This window comes from Leptodactylus fuscus, chromosome 5 (genome assembly GCF_031893055.1).
Source record: "Leptodactylus fuscus isolate aLepFus1 chromosome 5, aLepFus1.hap2, whole genome shotgun sequence".
Lineage (NCBI taxonomy): Eukaryota > Metazoa > Chordata > Amphibia > Anura > Leptodactylidae > Leptodactylus > Leptodactylus fuscus.
The window spans coordinates 65,496,434-65,517,357 of NC_134269.1; the positions used below are offsets into that span (position 1 = coordinate 65,496,434).

General features: G+C 41.7%; 1 protein-coding gene across 1 annotated transcript in view; it reads right to left on the reverse strand.

Annotated features, from left to right (window-relative positions):
- Nucleotides 1-20,924, reverse strand: part of LOC142204858 (aminopeptidase N-like) — a 39,537-nt gene that overhangs the window by 6,072 nt on the left and 12,541 nt on the right. The window contains exons 6-16 of the mRNA XM_075276184.1: nucleotides 20,785-20,898; nucleotides 20,303-20,446; nucleotides 19,220-19,285; nucleotides 16,967-17,032; nucleotides 15,241-15,416; nucleotides 13,579-13,655; nucleotides 11,996-12,135; nucleotides 10,334-10,389; nucleotides 9,004-9,151; nucleotides 7,979-8,070; nucleotides 5,888-5,995 (exon numbers count right to left, since the gene is read on the reverse strand). Coding sequence (XP_075132285.1) covers nucleotides 5,888-5,995; nucleotides 7,979-8,070; nucleotides 9,004-9,151; nucleotides 10,334-10,389; nucleotides 11,996-12,135; nucleotides 13,579-13,655; nucleotides 15,241-15,416; nucleotides 16,967-17,032; nucleotides 19,220-19,285; nucleotides 20,303-20,446; nucleotides 20,785-20,898 — 1,187 coding nt within the window. The remainder of the gene's footprint in view (nucleotides 1-5,887; nucleotides 5,996-7,978; nucleotides 8,071-9,003; nucleotides 9,152-10,333; nucleotides 10,390-11,995; nucleotides 12,136-13,578; nucleotides 13,656-15,240; nucleotides 15,417-16,966; nucleotides 17,033-19,219; nucleotides 19,286-20,302; nucleotides 20,447-20,784; nucleotides 20,899-20,924) is intronic.

A 20,924-nucleotide genomic window follows, 5' to 3' on the forward strand; every position in this document is an offset into this window, starting at 1 on the left:
TCACATGGAGGAAAGTGGTGAGGAATTTGGTGTGAAATTTCAGCGCTGAAAAAAGCGCTGAAATTCCACACCAAATTCCTCACCATTTTAAAGGGATCCTAACACAATTTTTTCTAGGTACCACGTCGGATTAGCGTTAAGAAAGGCTATTCTTCTCCAACCTTTAGATGTCTTCTCCGTGCTGCTGTTCGCCTACAATCCCGGTTCTTGTCGGTATGCAAATTAGCTCTCACGCAGCACTGGGGGCCTCCCCACTATTGCGAGAGAACTCTCTCCAGCGCCGCCTTCATCTTCGTCAGTAGCGTCCTCTTCAGCCTCTTCTTCCAGCAGTGGCTTGTAACGTCTAAGCCTCGGGCCTTGGGAAGAGCAGACTGCGCATGCCCACAGGCCACGAAAAAATGGCCGCTTACAATACTGTGCAAGTGGCCATTTTTTCATGGCCTGTGGGCATGCGCAGTCTGCTCTGCCCAAGGCCCGAGGCCTAGAAGTTACGAGCCACAGCTGGAGGAAGAGGCTGAAGAGGACGTTGCTGACGAAGATGGAGAGCTAATTTGCATACCGATAAGCACCAGGATTGTAGGCGAACGGCGACGTGGAGAAGACGACTAAAGGTAGGAGGCAAATAGACTTTCTTAAGGCTATTCCGACATGGTACCTAGAAAAAATTGTGTCTGAGTGATAGGATCCCTTTAAGGAACCCATTGAAGTCAATGGGAGGTGTAAGCTGATGGCTGGTCAGGTAATGGAGGGGGTGTACATCTCACCCAGACTAATCAGGTGGCTGAGATGAGAACACTCCAGGAATGTTTGTTCTCAGCAGACAACTTTCGTCTGCTGAGCATTTTCTCAAATGCTCAGTACTGGGCTGGATTTTTAGGAATGACAGGTAGGTTGGCAGTGGGACCTGTCATTCCACCTCCCTCCAGTCCACACTTTGGGGATGTTCCAGCAGCGACTCACCTGCAGAGAGTCTCCTCGTCAAGGAGGCTCAAGAAGTTGCTCCAGCAGCAACACTTAGGCAGAGTTTGGCTGGAGAGCCAACAGAGATGTCATATTTTTGGAGCTGTGTCCTGAATGATTCTACTGGCTTTTGGATTTCTGTTAGTCTAGCGGAGGTAACCTATTCTACGTTTAGTTAGAGCCTAGCCGGGCAGGGATTTATTTTTGTATTGTTTTCCTTTTGTTGCTGCACTATATTTTTGAGTGAAAATAAACTCTACCTTTGTTTTGGACTAAAAGAAACTGTACTTGTGTGTCTATGCCACCCCACCTAGCAACCCCAGACCCTGACAGAGGCTTTTTTTCAGCACTGAAATTCCACACCAATTCCTCACCATTTTACTCTGAGGGAATGGACCCTTACTGCCCAATATAATTAGTATTACTAATTACAATATTGCTTACCAGCACCTAAATATTTGTTCTGATCGGCATTGTCAGATTTTATTGGATAGCTCTATTCTGAGTACACAAAATATAAAGGGGTATTCTATTCTAAGCATATCCTATGGCATATATGGCTATATCCATAGGATATACTGTAAGTGCCTGAAAAATGCGGGTCCCACTTCTCAAATCTGCATCTGTCTCAAGAACGGAACCTTGCCCATGCCTGCAAGTGAATAGGAAGAACCATACATGCTCTAATCTCTCCATTGACTTGTAGATGTGTTCCATAAATACCCTTCCATATTTCAGACATATGCATTGAAGTAATAGAATAAATAAAAACAGCAGTAAGTCTTATAAAATGTTCCAGTAAACTATTCCTCTTTGGTGGTACCCTGGTCTTTCCTTACAAGTGAAAAAACGATGATAAAAATCCAGCACGCCCAATAGTTGAAAATAAAATATAACTTATGATTAAGAGACCTGGATGTGAGTCTCGAAACGCGTAGGCTGTTATTTTATTCTGGATCCATGCTCTAAGGAGCTTTTGCTGTTTTTAACCACTATGAAGTAAAAGTTATATTTTATTTTCAACTATTGGGTGTGCTGGATTTTTATCATCGTTTTTTCAATTGGATTCCATCCTAATGGTCGGATGTTCCGTGCACCCCGCGTCATATGATACCGTCTGAACAACGTTCAAGGTAGAGCGATTTCCGTATTTTGCATATTTCCTTACAAGTTGCGAGCTTATGACTGCTGAAGCAAACAAGTGGCCTCAGCTGTCACTTGCTGTACTCCTGACACAATGACTCCATCACTGAGGGGTGATGCCAGTAGTACACTGACTACTACTACTGGTGACTACTAAGTCCATTGTTTGGTTTCAGAAGTGACATGATGGCCATTGATGCTTCCTCACTGGATTGGACAGGTGAGTATTTCTTACTTTCTTACAACACTTGTTTCTGGGTTTTATTCTTTGTTATTTTTTCAGAAATTGGCCAACTCTTGTTCTGCAGCATATGTTAGTGCTGATTATTAGTGGAGTGCCACACAGTGTTCTGAATGCAGCTAAAACAGAATTCAGTGCTGGGGCCATAGGTGCTTTTGCTTACAAGTAAATTAAATACAATTAATTTCAGGTGATTTCTCACTTTTCTGGAATTAGTCATATTTTACTTATTTTTATGTGAAAGCTCCTGTGATCCCAGAGTGCAGTGCATTCGGAAAACTATGTGGCACTACCCTCATACCAGCAAGGATTAGAGATGAGCGAACACTAAAATGTTCGAGGTTCGAAATTCGATTCGAACAGCCGCTCACTGTTCGAGTGTTCGAATGGGTTTCGAACCCCATTATAGTCTATGGGGAACATAAACTCGTTAAGGGGGAAACCCAAATTCGTGTCTGGAGGGTCACCAAGTCCACTATGACACCCCAGGAAATGATACCAACACCCTGGAATGACACTGGGACAGCAGGGGAAGCATGTCTGGGGGCATAAAAGTCACTTTATTTCATGGAAATCCCTGTCAGTTTGCGATTTTCGCAAGCTAACTTTTCCCCATAGAAATGCATTGGCCAGTGCTGATTGGCCAGAGTACGGAACTCGACCAATCAGCGCTGGCTCTGCTGGAGGAGGCGGAGTCTAAGATCGCTCCACACCAGTCTCCATTCAGGTCCGACCTTAGACTCCGCCTCCTCCGGCAGAGCCAGCGCTGATTGGCCGAAGGCTGGCCAATGCATTCCTATGCGAATGCAGACTTAGCAGTGCTGAGTCAGTTTTGCTCAACTACACATCTGATGCACACTCGGCACTGCTACATCAGATGTAGCAATCTGATGTAGCAGAGCCGAGGGTGCACTAGAACCCCTGTGCAAACTCAGTTCACGCTAATAGAATGCATTGGCCAGCGCTGATTGGCCAATGCATTCTATTAGCCCGATGAAGTAGAGCTGAATGTGTGTGCTAAGCACACACATTCAGCACTGCTTCATCATGCCAATACAATGCATTAGCCAGTGCTGATTGGCCAGAGTACGGAATTCGGCCAATCAGCGCTGGCCAATGCATTCTATTAGCCCGATGAAGTAGAGCTGAATGTGTGTGCTAAGCACACACATTCAGCACTGCTTCATCACGCCAATACAATGCATTAGCCAGTGCTGATTGGCCAGAGTACGGAATTCGGCCAATCAGCGCTGGCTCTGCTGGAGGAGGCGGAGTCTAAGGTCGGACCTGAATGGAGACTGGTGTGGAGCGATCTTAGACTCCGCCTCCTCCAGCAGAGCCAGCGCTGATTGGCCGAATTCCGTACTCTGGCCAATCAGCGCTGGCCAATGCATTCTATTAGCCCGATGAAGTAGAGCTGAATGTGTGTGCTAAGCACACACATTCAGCACTGCTTCATCACACCAATACAATGCATTAGCCAGTGCTGATTGGCCAGAGTACGGAATTCGGCCAATCAGCGCTGGCTCTGCTGGAGGAGGCGGAGTCTAAGATCGCTCCACACCAGTCTCCATTCAGGTCCGACCTTAGACTCCGCCTCCTCCGGCAGAGCCAGCGCTGATTGGCCGAAGGCTGGCCAATGCATTCCTATGCGAATGCAGACTTAGCAGTGCTGAGTCAGTTTTGCTCAACTGCACATCTGATGCACACTCGGCACTGCTACATCAGATGTAGCAATCTGATGTAGCAGAGCCGAGGGTGCACTAGAACCCCTGTGCAAACTCAGTTCACGCTAATAGAATGCATTGGCCAGCGCTGATTGGCCAATGCATTCTATTAGCCCGATGAAGTAGAGCTGAATGTGTGTGCTAAGCACACTCATTCAGCACTGCTTCATCACGCCAATACAATGCATTAGCCAGTGCTGATTGGCCAGAGTACGGAATTCGGCCAATCAGCGCTGGCCAATGCATTCTATTAGCCCGATGAAGTAGAGCTGAATGTGTGTGCTAAGCACACACATTCAGCACTGCTTCATCACGCCAATACAATGCATTAGCCAGTGCTGATTGGCCAGAGTACGGAATTCGGCCAATCAGCGCTGGCTCTGCTGGAGGAGGCGGAGTCTAAGGTCGGACCTGAATGGAGACTGGTGTGGAGCGATCTTAGACTCCGCCTCCTCCAGCAGAGCCAGCGCTGATTGGCCGAATTCCGTACTCTGGCCAATCAGCACTGGCTAATGCATTGTATTGGCGTGATGAAGCAGTGCTGAATGTGTGTGCTTAGCACACACATTCAGCTCTACTTCATCGGGCTAATAGAATGCATTGGCCAATCAGCGCTGGCCAATGCATTCTATTAGCGTGAACTGAGTTTGCACAGGGGTTCTAGTGCACCCTCGGCTCTGCTACATCAGATTGCTACATCTGATGTAGCAGTGCCGAGTGTGCATCAGATGTGTAGTTGAGCAAAACTGACTCAGCACTGCTAAGTCTCTGCATTCGCATAGGAATGCATTGGCCAGCCTTCGGCCAATCAGCGCTGGCTCTGCCGGAGGAGGCGGAGTCTAAGGTCGGACCTGAATGGAGACTGGTGTGGAGCGATCTTAGACTCCGCCTCCTCCAGCAGAGCCAGCGCTGATTGGTCGAGTTCCGTACTCTGGCCAATCAGCGCTGGCCAATGCATTCTATTAGCCCGATGAAGTAGAGCTGAATGTGTGTGCTTAGCACACACATTCAGCTCTACTTCATCAGGCTAATAGAATACATTGGCCAATCAGCGCTGGCCAATGCATTCTATTAGCTTGATGAAGCAGAGTGTGCACAAGGGTTCAAGCGCACCCTCGGCTCTGATGTAGCAGAGCTGAGGGTGCACAAGGGTTCAAGTGCACCCTCGGCTCTCCTACATCAGAGCCGAGGGTGCGCTTGAACCCTTGTGCAGCCTCGGCTCTGCTACATCAGAGCCGAGGGTGCGCTTGAACCCTTGTGCACACTCTGCTTCATCAAGCTAATAGAATGCATTGGCCAGCACTGATTGGCCAGAGTACGGAATTCGGCCAATCAGCGCTGGCCAATGCATCCCTATGGGAAAAAGTTTATCTCACAAAAATCACAATTACACACCCGATAGAGCCCCAAAAAGTTATTTTTAATAACATTCCCCCCTAAATAAAGGTTATCCCTAGCTATCCCTGCCTGTACAGCTATCCCTGTCTCATAGTCACAAAGTTCACATTCTCATATGACCCGGATTTGAAATCCACTATTCGTCTAAAATGGAGGTCACCTGTTTTCGGCAGCCAATGACTTTTTCCAATTTTTTTCAATGCCCCCGGTGTCGTAGTTCCTGTCCCACCTCCCCTGCGCTGTTATTGGTGCAAAAAAGGCGCCAGGGAAGGTGGGAGGGGAATCGAATTTTGGCGCACTTTACCACGTGGTGTTCGATTCGATTCGAACATGGCGAACACCCTGATATCCGATCGAACATGTGTTCGATAGAACACTGTTCGCTCATCTCTAGCAAGGATGTTTTTGATATACATACCCATTGACACCAGAGATTTTCCACTGATTAAAGAGGCTGGTGGCCAGTTGGACACATTCTGGGATTCCATAGCTACAAGCCATGCTCAGTGCATTCATTTCATTGTACCTGTAGATAAAGAATAGAATAAACGTTTATAAAAAAAAATAATCATTTATTAGCTACTACTATATTTCTTGCTCACTTTAATGTACTATGGACTATTCCACTTTTCTGCTTTTTGACTTTCCTTATTAGAGACGAGCGAAGAGAGTTCGACCGAGTACATGTTCTATCGGATATCAGGCTGTTCGAGATGTTCGATTCCAGTCGAACACCACGTGGCAAACTCACTAAAAATTCGATTCCCCTCCCATCTTTCCTGGCACTTTTTTTGCACCAATAACTGCGCAGGGGAGGTGGAACAGGAACTACGACAAAGTAGGCATCGAAAAAAAAATCGGAAAAAGCCATTGGCTGCCGAAATCAGGTGACCTTCACTTTAGACGAATAGTAGATTTCAGATCCGGTTCATATGAGACTGTGAACTATGTGACTGTGAGACAGGGATAGATGTACTGACAGGGTTAGCTAGGGATTACCTTTATTTATGTGGGAATGTCACTCACACAGCTCTTTGGGGCTCTATCTCGTGGCAGCCCATTATATGCTAGTCGGGATCCCTGTCAGCTTGCGTTATGCGGGAGCTGACTTTTCCCCATAGGAAAGCATTGGCCAGCGTTGATTGGGTGAATGCTGTACAGTGTACAGCATTCGGCCAATCAACGCTGGTTCTGCCGAAGGAGGCGGGGTCTAAGATCTGTCCACAGCAGTCTCCATTGTGGTCCGATCTCAGATGTAGCAGAGTTGAAAGAGCTCTGTACATCTTAGATGTAGCAGCGTTGACCGCACAGCACTGCTAAATCTCAGGAATAGCAGAGTTGACAGAGCTCTGTACATCTCAGATGTAGCAGCGTTGACCGTAAAAGCACTGTTACATCTCCGGAATAGCAGAGTTGACAGAGCTCTGTACATCTCCGGAATAGCAGAGTTGACAGAGCTCTGTACATCTCAGGAATAGCAGAGTTGACAAAGCTCTGTACATTTCCAGAATAGCAGAGTTGACAGAGCTCTGTACATCTCAGATGTAGCAGCGTTGACCGCACAGCACTGCTACATCTCTGGAATAGCAGAGGTGACTGAGCTCTGTACATCTCAGGAATAGCAGAGTTGACAGAGCTCTATACATCTCAGATGTAGCAGCGTTGACCGCACAGCACTGCTTCATCTCCGGAATAGCAGAGTTGAATGGGAGCTGACTTTTCCCCATAGGAAAGCATTGGCCAGCGTTGATTGGCCGAATGCCATACAGTGTACAGCATTCGGCCAATCAACGCTGGTTATGCCAGAGGAGGCAGAGTCTAAGATCGGTCCACAGCAGTCTCCATTGTGGTCCGATCTCAGATGTAGCAGAGTTGACAGAACTCTGCTATATTTCAGATGTAGCAGCTACATCTGAGATCTGACCACAATGGAGACTGCTGTGGACTGATCTTAGACTCCGCCTCCTCAGCAGAACCAGCGTTGATTGGCCGAATGCTGTACACTGTACGGCATTCAGCCAATCAACGCCGGCCAATGCTTTCTGGTAACAGCAATGAGAGAAGGCTGGAGCCAGATTGATGAAGAATACTGTTTATCACTCATGAAGTCAATGCCTCAGAGACTGCAAGCAGTTATAAAAGCCAGAGATGGTGCAACAAAGTACTAGTGATGTGTTGGAGTGTTATTTTGTTTATTTTTCATGATTCCATAATTTTTTCCTCAGAATTGAGTGATTCCATAATTTATTCCCTGTGGTTGTTCCTAAAATCTAACTGTTACTGGCTACTACAATTATTTTTCTGGATTTCTTTTAGTGTTTCTTAAAGCCAGAAAGTTGCCATTTGAAATGCCTGTAGTTTTTTGTCATGGCTGTGATCCGCTTTTTTTTCTACAAAATTAAACAACTCAAGAAACATCCTCAGGGACTGGTGATTGCATAATTTTTGCCAGGGGTTGTATGATGGCAAATCCCCTGTAAATCTCTGAGTTCACTTATGCGGTACTTACTGTTCTTGTAAAGTTGCAGGTCTGTCAGTCCAGTTATTTGTTATCCTTTTATAATATTCAAACAGTGGTGTAGCCTGCCGCTTCAGGTAAGCCTGTAGGAGAAACCCCGTGTACTTAGTGACAGCCTGGATCACACTGTGTATACAGAATTACATGATCTGATATTGTTTTTCTGCAGGACAATAAACTGGAATCCAACAAGACTATATACCAGGGGTCAGGCTAGGCTGTAAGCAGGGGTGAGCCTGCTCCTTTCGCCGCCCGAGGCTAACTGCAGAAAGCCGCCCCCCTCCCGCCGGGAGGAGGGGGCGGATCGGGGGCGTGGCCGGTCGGATCGGGGCGTGGCCGGTCGGATCGGGGGCGTGGCCGAGTGAAGGGCGGGGCTTATCCCCGTTCGCCGGCAGAGAGTAGGCCCGGAGACTGCCTGCTCTCTGCCTGAGCGTGAGGGAGGCTGCTGGAGCAGCGCTGCTCCAGTGGCCTCCCCAAACCACCGCTCAGTGATAAGCCAGTCCAGGACAGCTTGTCCTGGACTGGCTTAGGTTAGCAAAAATGCCGCCCTCCCTGAGGCCCTGGCATAGTGCCGCCTGAAGCGCTTGCTTCAGGTCGCCTCATGGGAGGTGCGGCACTGGCTGTAAGACCCACCTTTCTGACAGTGGAGAGATATCAGTGTCGAAGCTAAAGGCGTCAATATCTCTGACTCCGGGGAACATAGTGGGAAAGTAAACAGTGGACTAAATTCAGTGTACTGTTGGCTTTCTAGTGGTCTATAATCTCATACGTCTATGAGGACATGAAAGGTGCTCTTTAAAGATAGGTGATACATTTAAAAATCTCAGAAAAACCCTTTATCCTCATACAGACCTCCAGACAGTGTTTTTTTTTAAAATTCAGATCATGTATAGGAAAACAGAAGGATCAGTACTGCTCCTGGTCCTATCTCTGTGAGCTCTTCCCTACCTATTCCTGCTACTACACTGATGCTCACCATAGGTTAATAACAGAGTAGAGTAATGCTACTATCGTACCTTCATCGGTCCATAGACATCAGTACGATCAAACATCTGTGTAAAGTAACTGAGACTGTTCAGAGCTGTCTGCCAGGGCATGTATTCCACATCCTTGGCAAGAAATCTAGTGGTTTCGAGTGCTCTTGTAGTGCTTATTATTTCGGCTCTAAAATGCAATGAAAACAGCATTAATATATAATGTCAGCTCAATGTATTAAACTATTACAGATATTAACCATGTTACTGCTTTTGGTACTAGAATTAGATACCAAACTAATTCATTCAGATCTGTTACAAACCCAAAACATTTTTTTTTGCCAGTTATCTGCTGTTGTAGGGTTGGTTGCCCACATTGCTAATCATTCCTTACATGGGTCAAAGTACAATCTTGTTTTTGAGAAATCAACTTTTATTAAATATGCAAATAAACAGTTCAGTGCACTTAGGGTGGGACTGGACCTGCTGGAGAGTCAACCTCCTTTGTGGTCACTGCAAATAATTTTCCTTGGGACATGACATTTTTTTTCTGTTAGGGGTAGCACTGAGTGGTTGCCTCAAAAGAAACTGGGAGCTCCAACAAAAGTGGTCCTTCCCTTGTGAAGGTTGTAATCATGTAATGTATATAAAACATTTTTACCCTTAAGAGCTGAATGATAGATGTGGTTGCTTATGCTTGAGTATAATGTTATATGATAAGATGGTGCCTGTACCCAGGATAAGACCCCATTGTGTGCAAGTGAGACACATGTTTGGCTTGCTGTCATGAGACAGCTCTCTGGAGAATCCACCCAAGACCGGAGCAGCTGACTATATATGGAACTGTTTAAAGCTTCTTTCTTTGTGTGATTAAGATGTATTACACCAATCAGGAACGAACACAGGACTTATCTGTTCTTATCTCTCTTCCTTTGTCTGCTGCTATTTAACCGCACCTTGTCTTAAATAAACTACGTCAGTGTATTTCCTCCTCGGCTGAGAGAGGAACTAATACCAACATTGTGTGTCTGGTGTCATTTACTTACTGCTGGCACTCAGGCTTACTGATTAGGACAACGACAGTTACTCAGGATTATTGGTCAATTGGCCATCAACACGCCCTCTGACCTTATCACCCTGAGTGCACTGAACAGCTCATTTGCATAAAGAATAAAAGTTGAATCTCTTAGCAGGAGAATTGAATTTTAACACACGAAAGGTATGTTGACTATGGCACTGACTGCCCCTACAACAATATGCAAGTGGTTTAAAAGCGATTTTGGTGGTATTAGACTCTCTAACTTTATATTTGAATTTTTCCAAAACTATACAATTTTCAGGAGGAAATACTTATTGAAACATTCATACTCACCTAGCTAAATTAAATGCATCGTCAATGATTTGAGCTCGGTTGATAATAGGAATGGCCTGCAAAACAACAGAGATTTAAGCAGGCATCAAAAGGCTGTGTACCCTATTAACCACATACTACATATTATTCAGGTGCATTGACCATCTGTCCCTGTGCTTTACTGCACTGTTTATTTTAGTTTAGACATAATTTTAATGTGTGATCTAATAACCAGGGCTGCTCTAACCATCGAAAAAAAGTTTTTTAAAATATAAATATTTTTTTTTTTAAGTTTTACAAAATATTAATTTTTTTTTTTAGTTTTACGTAAAAGTTTAAATCACCTAAGTATAAATAAATAAATGTAAATGTTAGGCATCCCTAATGGTATGTTCACACAGAGTTTTTTGCAGGCAGATTCATTTGAATAGGAGCCGCTTGCTTTTTTTCCCCGCTAGCGGGAAAAAGTAGCGACACGCCCCTTCTTCCCGCAGATTCCATGGCTGAGACAGCCGTGGCGTCCGCTGCGCAAGACTCCCTCCTGATTAGGCCCATTCAAGCCTAATCAGGAGCGGAATTCCACAACGGGATGCTGGTGCATAAAAGTTCACACGGCAGAATTTGGTTTTCGCCGTGTGAACATATCCTAAGTCCGAAAATGCCAAACTATTAAAATATAAAAACATTCGTCCTATATGGTAAACGCCATAGCAGGAAAAAAAAAATCAAAGTGGCTGAATTGGGTTTTTTTTGACAATTTTCCTCCCCCCCAAAAAATGGAAAAAAAGTTATCAAAATATCATACATTCCCCAACATGGTATCAATAAAGACTACATATTGTTCTGGAAAAAAAAAAAAAAAAGACACCTTACACAGCTTCATACACGGCAAAATATAAAACGTTACAGATGTCAGTATATTTAAATTCAAAGATTTTTTTTTTCTAAGTTGTTAAAACATGAAAAAAAACATAAAAATTTGGTATCACTGTGATCTTACCAACCCAGAGAATAAGGCTGGGGCCCCATGGGCTGTAAACACCGCAATTTGCCTGCGGTGGAAACACCACGGGAAAAATTGCGGTGTTTTACAGTATTTGCAAAGTGGATGGGATTCATGCGAATCCCATCGCGGTGTTGAAAATCGCAGCATGTCAATTATAGTTACGGAAACGCCAGCGGCTTTCCTATAGATATAATTGTAACAAAAAGTCCGCGGCGGAAAACTGCGGTTGTTCCCGCAGTGCTTTAGCGCAGCGTTTCTGGCCTGTGGGGCCTTAACCTAAAGCCAACATAGCATTTTTACTGCAGAGTGGACTGAACTCATAGCTCAGTGTAAGTTCACTACTGACTCACTGATGATGATGCAGTGACTTCCATTCACATGACCCAGTCTGCGAAATGCAGCTAGCACATGGACGCAGTATTTGATAACTATTACCGATGAGTCATATTAAAGCAGAATATTTGCTCAGTCTTGGGGTGAATAAAACAAATGTTTTGTAGGAATATTTTTTTTTCCCCAGAAGTGATCCCCTGGCCATATTTGTATAAAAACACTTTTCATTTGCACGGTTACAAATACTGCCTAAACTGGGCAGTACTAAACTACTGCTTCATTCATTATAGCCCTGGAACTTTTTCTACATCCTGTATGTTGGTCCAACAGTTTCCAATACTCACTGAAAGGTCCGTGTTCAGCTGCTCAAGCAGTCTGTCCCAGTTTCCATCATCATAGTTAACCCTGTAAAACCCAGTCACATTGATGTTTGCAAGTAACCAGTTGTTTCCTTGACCATTTAAATTAAATTGATTGTGTGATGCTGAAAAACAAGAAACATAAATGGATTATATTATATTGTGAATTATAACTCACACTGAACCATATCATGCTACTCAGTAGAAGACATGTGGCCTTAACCTAAGGCTAAGGCCACATGGGATGTCCCACAGCAATCATGCGCTGTGGGAAAAACTTCGGCAGCAACGTATCGTGGTTATTCACGCAGTGCTTTAGACAGAAAGTTCACAGAGTTTTCCTCCACGGACTTTCTGTTACAATTATACTTATGTGGAAACCACTGGAGTTTCTCTAGGTATAATTGACATACTGAGATTTCCAAAACTGTGCCATTTTTGGAAATCGCAGCGTGTCCGCAGTTTTTACCGCCCAGTGGGCATGGAATTCACTAGAATTCCATCCATTTTGCCCATATTGTAAAATGCCACAATTTTTCCCACTGCGTTTGGCTTTTTTATGATTTGTTTTGAACAATGGTTTCCTCCTTGGTCATCTCCCACTTTGGCTCAAACAACGATGGATGGTGCGATCTGACACTAATGTTCCTTGAGCTTAAAGTTCACCTTTAATCTCTGTAGAAGTTTTACTGGGCTCTTTTGTTACCATTCGTATTATCTGTCTCTTTGATTTGTCATCAATTTGCCTCCTGCGGCCAAGTCCATGGAGATTGGCTACAGTCCCATGGATCTTAAATTACTGAATAATATGTGCAACTGTAGTCATAGAACATCAAGCTGCTTGAAGATGGTCTTATAACCTTTACCTTTAACATGTTTGTCTATAATTTTCTTTCAAAGCTCCTGAGACAACTCTTTCCTTCGCTTCCTCTGGTCCATGTTGAGTGTGGTACTCACCATGTCACCAAACAGCATAGGGAGTATCTGTAGCCCTATATACAGGCCCACTGACTGACTACAAGATTGTAGACACCTGTGATGCTAATTAGTGGACACACCGTCGTTAAACATGTGCCGTTGGTCACATTACTTTCAGGGGTACCGTTGTTTCTGTCCAGTCCTGTTTCAGGAATTTTTTTTTTTTTTTTTAATTCTGGTGAAGCATAGTTGAAAAGCAATATCTGACTTTCATTTGTTAATTTTCATAGAATTTGTATTTATTATTACTTTTGTCAGATTCAAGTTATTTCTGTGACCATTGTGGGTTTTTCTTTCATTAAACGAGGGGTACCAACAATTTTGTTCACATGTGTATGACTGTGTATAGAAAAAAAAGCCTTGAGTCACTAAGTAGGACCAGCCCGTGGACTCTTAAGCATAAAAAAAAACTCAATATTTTCTCAAAAAAACTGTATATGAATTTGTTTAGCAGCTTCTGCTCTACACTATGTTGCCCATAGCATGGGCAATGTGACAGGTTATCTTTAACACCATCGATATAATTGTATTAAATACAGACTGTACTACACACGTTTCCTACAGCATGTGCATAAAACATATCTCCTTACCTGAACCTTGTTTAAGCCAGAAATTATTTTGGAGACCAGTTTTGGTGATGTAAGTGATAGGTACAATCCAGGTATAGCTGAGAAGATGAATTATAGATATAAGGAACAGAATTATGCCTTGCAAACCGGTTTAACAAATATGAAATACAATGAGATTGCTATAAGGCTGGTCTCCCATGGTATGGGTACAGTGTTGCTTTTTGGAAATAACCTAATCCTGAGACCCCAGGTTGCAGAAAAGCTGATTTTTATTGTTGCAGATTTTGCTGTTTTTTTTGAGCCAAAGCCAAGAATGGCTACAAAGGGAATGGGAAATATAAATGAAGGTCTTATACTTCTCAGTTCTTCTCATCCACTTTAGCCTTTAGCTTTAAAAAAACAAAATTAAAAACAGCAAAAGCTACAATAAGAAAAAACTTAGTTACTTGACAACACGTGGAAGCCCTGTGCCCTATGTGACCACTGAGATCAGCAGCCTCATTGATCGCTGGAGATGGGCCAGTGACATATGTGTTCTCTCACAGTCTGTGTAAAAAGAATTAGAAGGGCCCCCCCATTGCATCCTTGCTTGGGGGACACATGGCACCACAGCGTCCTCTTCTAGTTGTTTATTTGAGTTAATGTTCCGTTAATGTTCATTTTCTCCCTCAGGTTTTCCCTCCTTTTTCCTCCCTCTATGTTTTTCCCGCTCTTTTTACCTCATGTAAGCTTGGTCATACTCAGGTCATCAGGCAGATGTTCTGATACATGGATATACGTGACATTTGTTTACAGTAGGCATGTCTTATGTCCAGCGATTGGTCGGTCCACATATAGAGGGCGTAGTTTCAGCATTTAAATAGCCGGCTCATCAGCTGTTGGCGGCTGTCAGTTGTCAGTGAATCTACAATTAAGCCCCTCCCACCCGCTATTTTAGCTCTGTCGCGGTGTTTATTAGCTGGGGTTAGTCTACCAGCTAATGCTGCTAAGACAGTTTAATTAATTTTATGTAATAATTGATTATTCATTTTATGTGCTTTGATCAATTTCAATTCTATTTATCATTTATTTTATATATGTATGATTATTATTTATGGATTAATATTTGGTTACTTTGATAAACACTGCGGCCAATTTCCACCATAAGTACTTTTTGTTGTGTGTTTTTTATTCATTGAAGGTAATACTCATTTTTAGGCTGAGGCCCCACATTATGGAAATGCAGCTTTTTTTGTTGCAGATTTTGCTGTGGTTTTTTAAGCTGAAGGTAGAAGTGGCTACAAAAGGAATGAGATATATAGAAAGCTCTTATAATTCTATGTTCTGCTCAATCCACTCCTGACTTTTTCTAAAAAAAAAAATGCACAAAAATCTGCAACAAAAAAAAGCAGCTTTTCCACATCGTGGGGCCTCAGCCTTAGGTGGGGAATGGGTGCTTGTGGTGCCATGGATATCTACATGCATTCATTAAAGTCAATGTATGTACTTGAATTAAACCAACATCTCTTGGCTACTAAAAGCGGACATGTAAATAAGTCCTAAAATGAACTATTTTTAGATCACATAAATTTCTGCAAAAATTCTGCAGTTTGAATATTACCTAATTCCCTCTTGACTTTCTTTACATCATTTTTAGATAAATTTGCCTATATATACCTAACAAATACAGAATATTGATCTTACTTAAACTCTGATGGCTGAGTGACTGTTGCATTTGGATCTAAAAGAAAATGTTTCTGCTCTACAAATCCACGAGTTGTATCTATCGTCACCACAGGAAAACCCATCTGCAAGATCCATGTGTTCATGATAGCTTCAATTCTTTGGTTTTCAAGCTGAAAATTGTTTCGATCAATAGCCTAGCAAAAACAGAAGAAAACATACAAAATTTTACATATATATATATATATATATATATATATATATATATATATATATATATATAATTATTTTTTTTTCTTAAAGAAAAGTCTGTATATATAAGCATATAAGCACTGGTACAATAGAACTTACATTCACCAAATCAAATTTTAACTATTTATCATCATCATCATTATTATTTATCATCATCATCATCACTTTATCACCAAATAAAAAGTGCTCAATGACTTTGTAACTATGGTCTAGGCTGGAACTCTATTAATAACCTCTCTTCAGTCTCCTGATTCCGGCTATGGCAGTTCCGGTCTTCTTATTGCAGGCCCCCTCCTGCCCCAAGTTGATATCACCAGTGACGTTCTGTTTGTGTCGTCAATAACAGGCTTCAGTGGTGACTTCTTCATGAAGGGCACATCCCTGTCATTTGTAAAGACATCACCACTGAGGCCTGAGATTAGTTGCATCATTCACTTGGCACAAACAGAACGTCACTGGTGACCTCAGCTGGGGAGGCTGTGATGGTGGTCCAGATTAAGGTTAGTAACTTTTTTTTTTTACTTTGCTGGTCCTATCAACAGCACTATTAAATGTTTTAAAAATGAGTGGGATCACTCCTTTAAATTATTAACTGGGTATACTAATGGAAGGATTGCAGCTAGGTTAGCTGATGCCTAAAGTGCAGCCTTTTACAGTTGCAGCATTGTGGATGAAATTTACTGATGGAAATTCAGCAGCATGTTCACACTTTGTGTCCCCAGCCTTTGATTATGTTTATACATCCCAAATAAGCTGCAGATTTATCATGTGGAATTGCATGCAGATAAACTCTAGCATGTGATAGTACCAGAAAAATTTATGAAATATAACTAAGGCCCAGTTCACATCTGCATTTGGGTTTCAATTAGGAGAGAACACTTGGGCAACCCTCCACATGGACCCCATAGACTATAATGGGTCCATGTGGTTTCCACTCAGTTTCCACACAAAACATATATAGAGAAAAGTTCTGCTTTTCTCTTTGCATGTTTCGTGTGGAACCCGAGCGGAAACCACACAGACCCCATTATAGTCTATGGGGTCCGTGGGTTTCCCACGTAACTGCTCTTTTATGCATATATATATTTCCATTTGTGGGGGTCACCAAGCGGACCCCTGAATGTAAATGTGAACGCAGATGTGAACCAGGCCTAGGCCTCAACTGCAAGCTGCAGAAAAAAAGTAATTCGCAGAATTGATCTGTGGTGCGTATCTTCCATTCCTTGGGGTTTGGAACACAGACCCAGTAACTGGAGATCAGGTAACTTGCTGGCTGCTAAAAAATCATGTAGTACACACAAATATTTATTGAGATTTTTTTTAATGCAGTTCCCCTTTAATCTTTTATAGTTTGTTTTTATCCAATTTGACAACCTAGATATGACACCAAATTAGAGAGATATTCTTTATCATTGGGCTGTACAGTAAGGTATAATGTTCATATGACCCATTGTTTGTGCATTAAATAATATATGTCTTAAATATATTAACTTACTACTTGTAAGTGATTCCACAGGTCAGTATACACGGTGTTGTTATATGCAAATTGTTTCAGGTAAGTCTAGGGAGAGAAAAAACATGATTAAATAATGACCTCTGCATTAGTTTTTTTATTTCAATGAGTGAGAAGACTTAGAGTATGTTCTCACGGAGGAAAAGGTCACAGAAACCTTTTCCGCAGTGTGAACCCCGCGCCGCTCACCGAGACAGAATGCTGATGTAGCATCGGAATTCCGTCGCGGCATCCCGCTCATGTGTAGGCCCGAATGAATAGACCTACACTGTCTCGAGCTGCGGTATCTGCAGCAAGATAGGACATGTCGATTCTTTTTCCCGCTACTAGCTAGTAGAAAAAAGAAGCAAGTGGCTCCCATTGAAGTCAATTAGAGCCATTTTTGGCAGCGTTGTTTGAGATGGATTCCGCATCAAAATCTGCTGTCAAAAACTCTGTTTCAACTAGCCCTTATTATTGCTGTTATTATTGTGTTTTGATCTGTATTACACATATTCTATAAATGGATTTCCAGTCTTTTGATATTGATGATCTATCCTTAGGATAGATCACTAATACCAGTTGTGTGGACAATTTGAGATCAAAGACCAAAATGCTGGAGTCCTATGTTCTGCCATGGACAACATCTGCATGGAGTTTGGATGTTCTCCCCTGTTTGCATGGCTATCCTTCAAGTACTTTGGTTTCCAAAAGACATACTGATAGGAAATTTAGATTGTACTCCCTATTTGATACAGTGTTGATAATATCTCTGTAAAACGCTGCAGAATATGATGGCGTTATATAAGTAAGCATAATAAAAAATAATAAAAATAAATAAAGATAATGAATGTTTCACTCACAAAAGTTGTGGTGAGATATGATAGGTAAAATTCATATTCATCAATTTAGCATGCATGCTTCACAGAAAATGTATACTGGTAATAGTAAATACACACTTGCAATAAAACTCAATAGGTGCATATGTGAAAGACTCTGTGGGTGTATATAAGGGTTAAACTTGAAGGATTTCTTACGAAATATTATTGACTACAATTTAAATTGTATTTCAGAAAAGATCCTATTAAACTATAATCATAGTCAGCCATGGTTCATGTGAATGAAACAATTTTACTGATTCCCGATCAGTGCCTACATTGCTGAAATATTAGATTTTTGGCAGATATGCTATTGAGCTGTTTGGTGCAAATTTTTATTCACATGAACCCCACTTTCTGACTGTGCTTGTAACTTCTCTCATGACAGACTTCCATTAAGGGAGGATCTTTTTTATTTTAAGGAAAATTAGTAGTAGTATTGAGATTACATTGTGATACATTTAATTACATTAAATATTTATTAAACCCCTTGAGAAAAAATGGATGCAGTATGCGATAATCACAAAACAATTAACATTCTTAGGATTTCACAGTCACCTGTCTCATATAAACCCAACAGGTGTAGTAGTTATGCAGCATATATATATATATATAAAATCTATGGCATGTAGTTTACTATGTGTACATTTCCTTATAGAGTACCTGTCAGCTCATAGACAGATCAGGCTATGTAGAGGTCTATGGAGAGGAGATAATGGAGGAGGCTCAGCCAAATGAATAAGATACAGACACATTATGCTGAAGATAACAGTAAGGCCGAGTTCACACGATGTCTTTTGGCATGTAATGTGGCACGTAGATGCCGCGGGAGCTTTTGCGGGCTGTACACGCTCCCATTGATTTCAATGGGAGCCGGGACTGTATACGTGGCGCTATTTTGTGGCCGTGATTTTGAGGCAGCTGCAAAATAGCGCCGCGTATACGGTCCTGCAAAAGCTCCCGCGGCGTCTACGTGCCACATTACATGCCAAAAGACATTGTGTGAGCCCGGCCTAAGTGTTTAGCAGATGGCCAGCAGTTTTAAAGCAGTTTTCTAGTAGGTTTAGCAGGACTGAGCAGTATAGAGATCAATGATAGATAGATAGATAGATAGATATATAGATAGCTGTATTTGCAGCAGCACATCTGTGTCTTGCCTCTCCATAGACTTCTGTGCTGGAGAAGACTTTAAAAGGAAATAGAAGCATTTTCCTCTGATAAGATTTATTACAAAGTTTCTTAGATTTACCTGAACTATAAAATTACAAAAAATAATAAACCAAGTTACTATTTAACATGGGAATTCAAACTACAGCACTGCAACATTTATAGCAGGGAATTAACAGGGTATAACATCTTATAGGTAGGTGGTACTTACTCTAAGTCCCTCTACAAAAAGCTCTTCAGTGAGAAATGAAGACAACATCCGAATGACTGCTGCACCCTGAAATGAAAATTCTGATGCTTTATAAAGGAAATGAAACACAGGTTCTTATACTATGCTGTGTATATTCTGTTTCATATGTGCACAGTTTATTCTTGATCAGAAATAAATATGTATTTAGGCTTTCAGTTGTATTTAGATGATTGTTGATTTATGCACGTTATACCGTTTTATGATTTTATCTACGTCGGTTCAGAATTGTGCTCTGATTCATTTCTTAATTCATCTTTGAGGTCAGAACTTTGCTTTTTCTGATACAAAGTTAGAAATTCCATGCATAGACAAATGGATATTCTTTACTTTTTGCTGGCTTTACAAGTGGAACAAGGTCCATCCACATCCGTGCGGCCCAGGATCAGGTGTTCATGATTAAGGGGTGAGCTGAATATACATTGTTTTTTGCTATAGACAAATGTCCGCCTGCAACCACCACTGAAGGGGCAGTAAGATTTAAAATTCTGAATCAGAAAAGAAAACCTCCAACCACTATAAAAATATGTGAAAAACTACCAGCAGAATTACACACCTAAAAACAACATTTTGATTAAAAAAAAAAAAAAAAGTAAATTCACTTTTAGGCTAAGGCCCCATGTTGTGGAAATGCACCTTTTTAGCAGGAAGCAGGCAGCTCTGTTCTCTGTGTAATGTCTGATCTGAGTCACTGCAGTAAGCTGAGCTGCAACGTCTGACCTGGTCACTACACAGAGAATAGCGCTGTCTCCTTCCTGCTCCATTCTCTGTGAACAGCTGATCAATTATTCCTCTAATATTGAAGACTTTATTCTTAGGAGATGTCATCATTATTTTTAGCCTGGAAAACCCCTTCAAGGATGTGAAATATAGCATTAGTTTTGCAATTATTATTTTTAAATCATGTTTGACCTATGTAAACACACAATAGTGTTAGAATTTGTGTCCAAATCACAATCAGTCTTGCTGTGCAGATTTTGACCACATATCCCTTAGGGATATTCTAACAAAATACATGTATGCCCTTAAGTATGGTAACCAACTTACCTTACTATATGTAATAGTATCAAAGAGTGCACTTATTTCAGCCGGACTGTTCACATCTTGTTCTTTTGATGTAAGTGGATGGGAAGAGGTTAAAGCATCGACAGCCATCACTCTGTGTATGTCATAATTCACTATTAAGTCTTTCTGTAATGATCAATGAGTAAATCAATGAGTGATATTAGTAGTGTTATGAATAAATAATACAATAATATCCTTAACACTTGTAACTAATAAACAGTGGAAGATGTCTTTGTGAACACATTAAAGAATAGAAACAAAATTTGTCCTGATCGGCTTCTTCTCTAGTATCTCTAGGATCTAGGCTCCCCATTACATTGAATACAAATGCTTATTATTCTTCAATTACTTCCTACCTAATAACATTATATATTGTTATATTTAACTGTCTTTATATCTTATATTTCATTTTCATTGTTATCGCTTACCATGCAACTTTACTAGAAAGTCTCAAGGATACCTACTATATTCCAGGTGGGCTCTGCATAGTCGGCTCCCAAAAATTCCACATAAGAGGCAAAACCTTCATTCAGCCAAAGATCATTCCACCATCGAGTTGTTACAAGATTGCCAAACCACTACAACAGAAGTAAACTTGTATAAT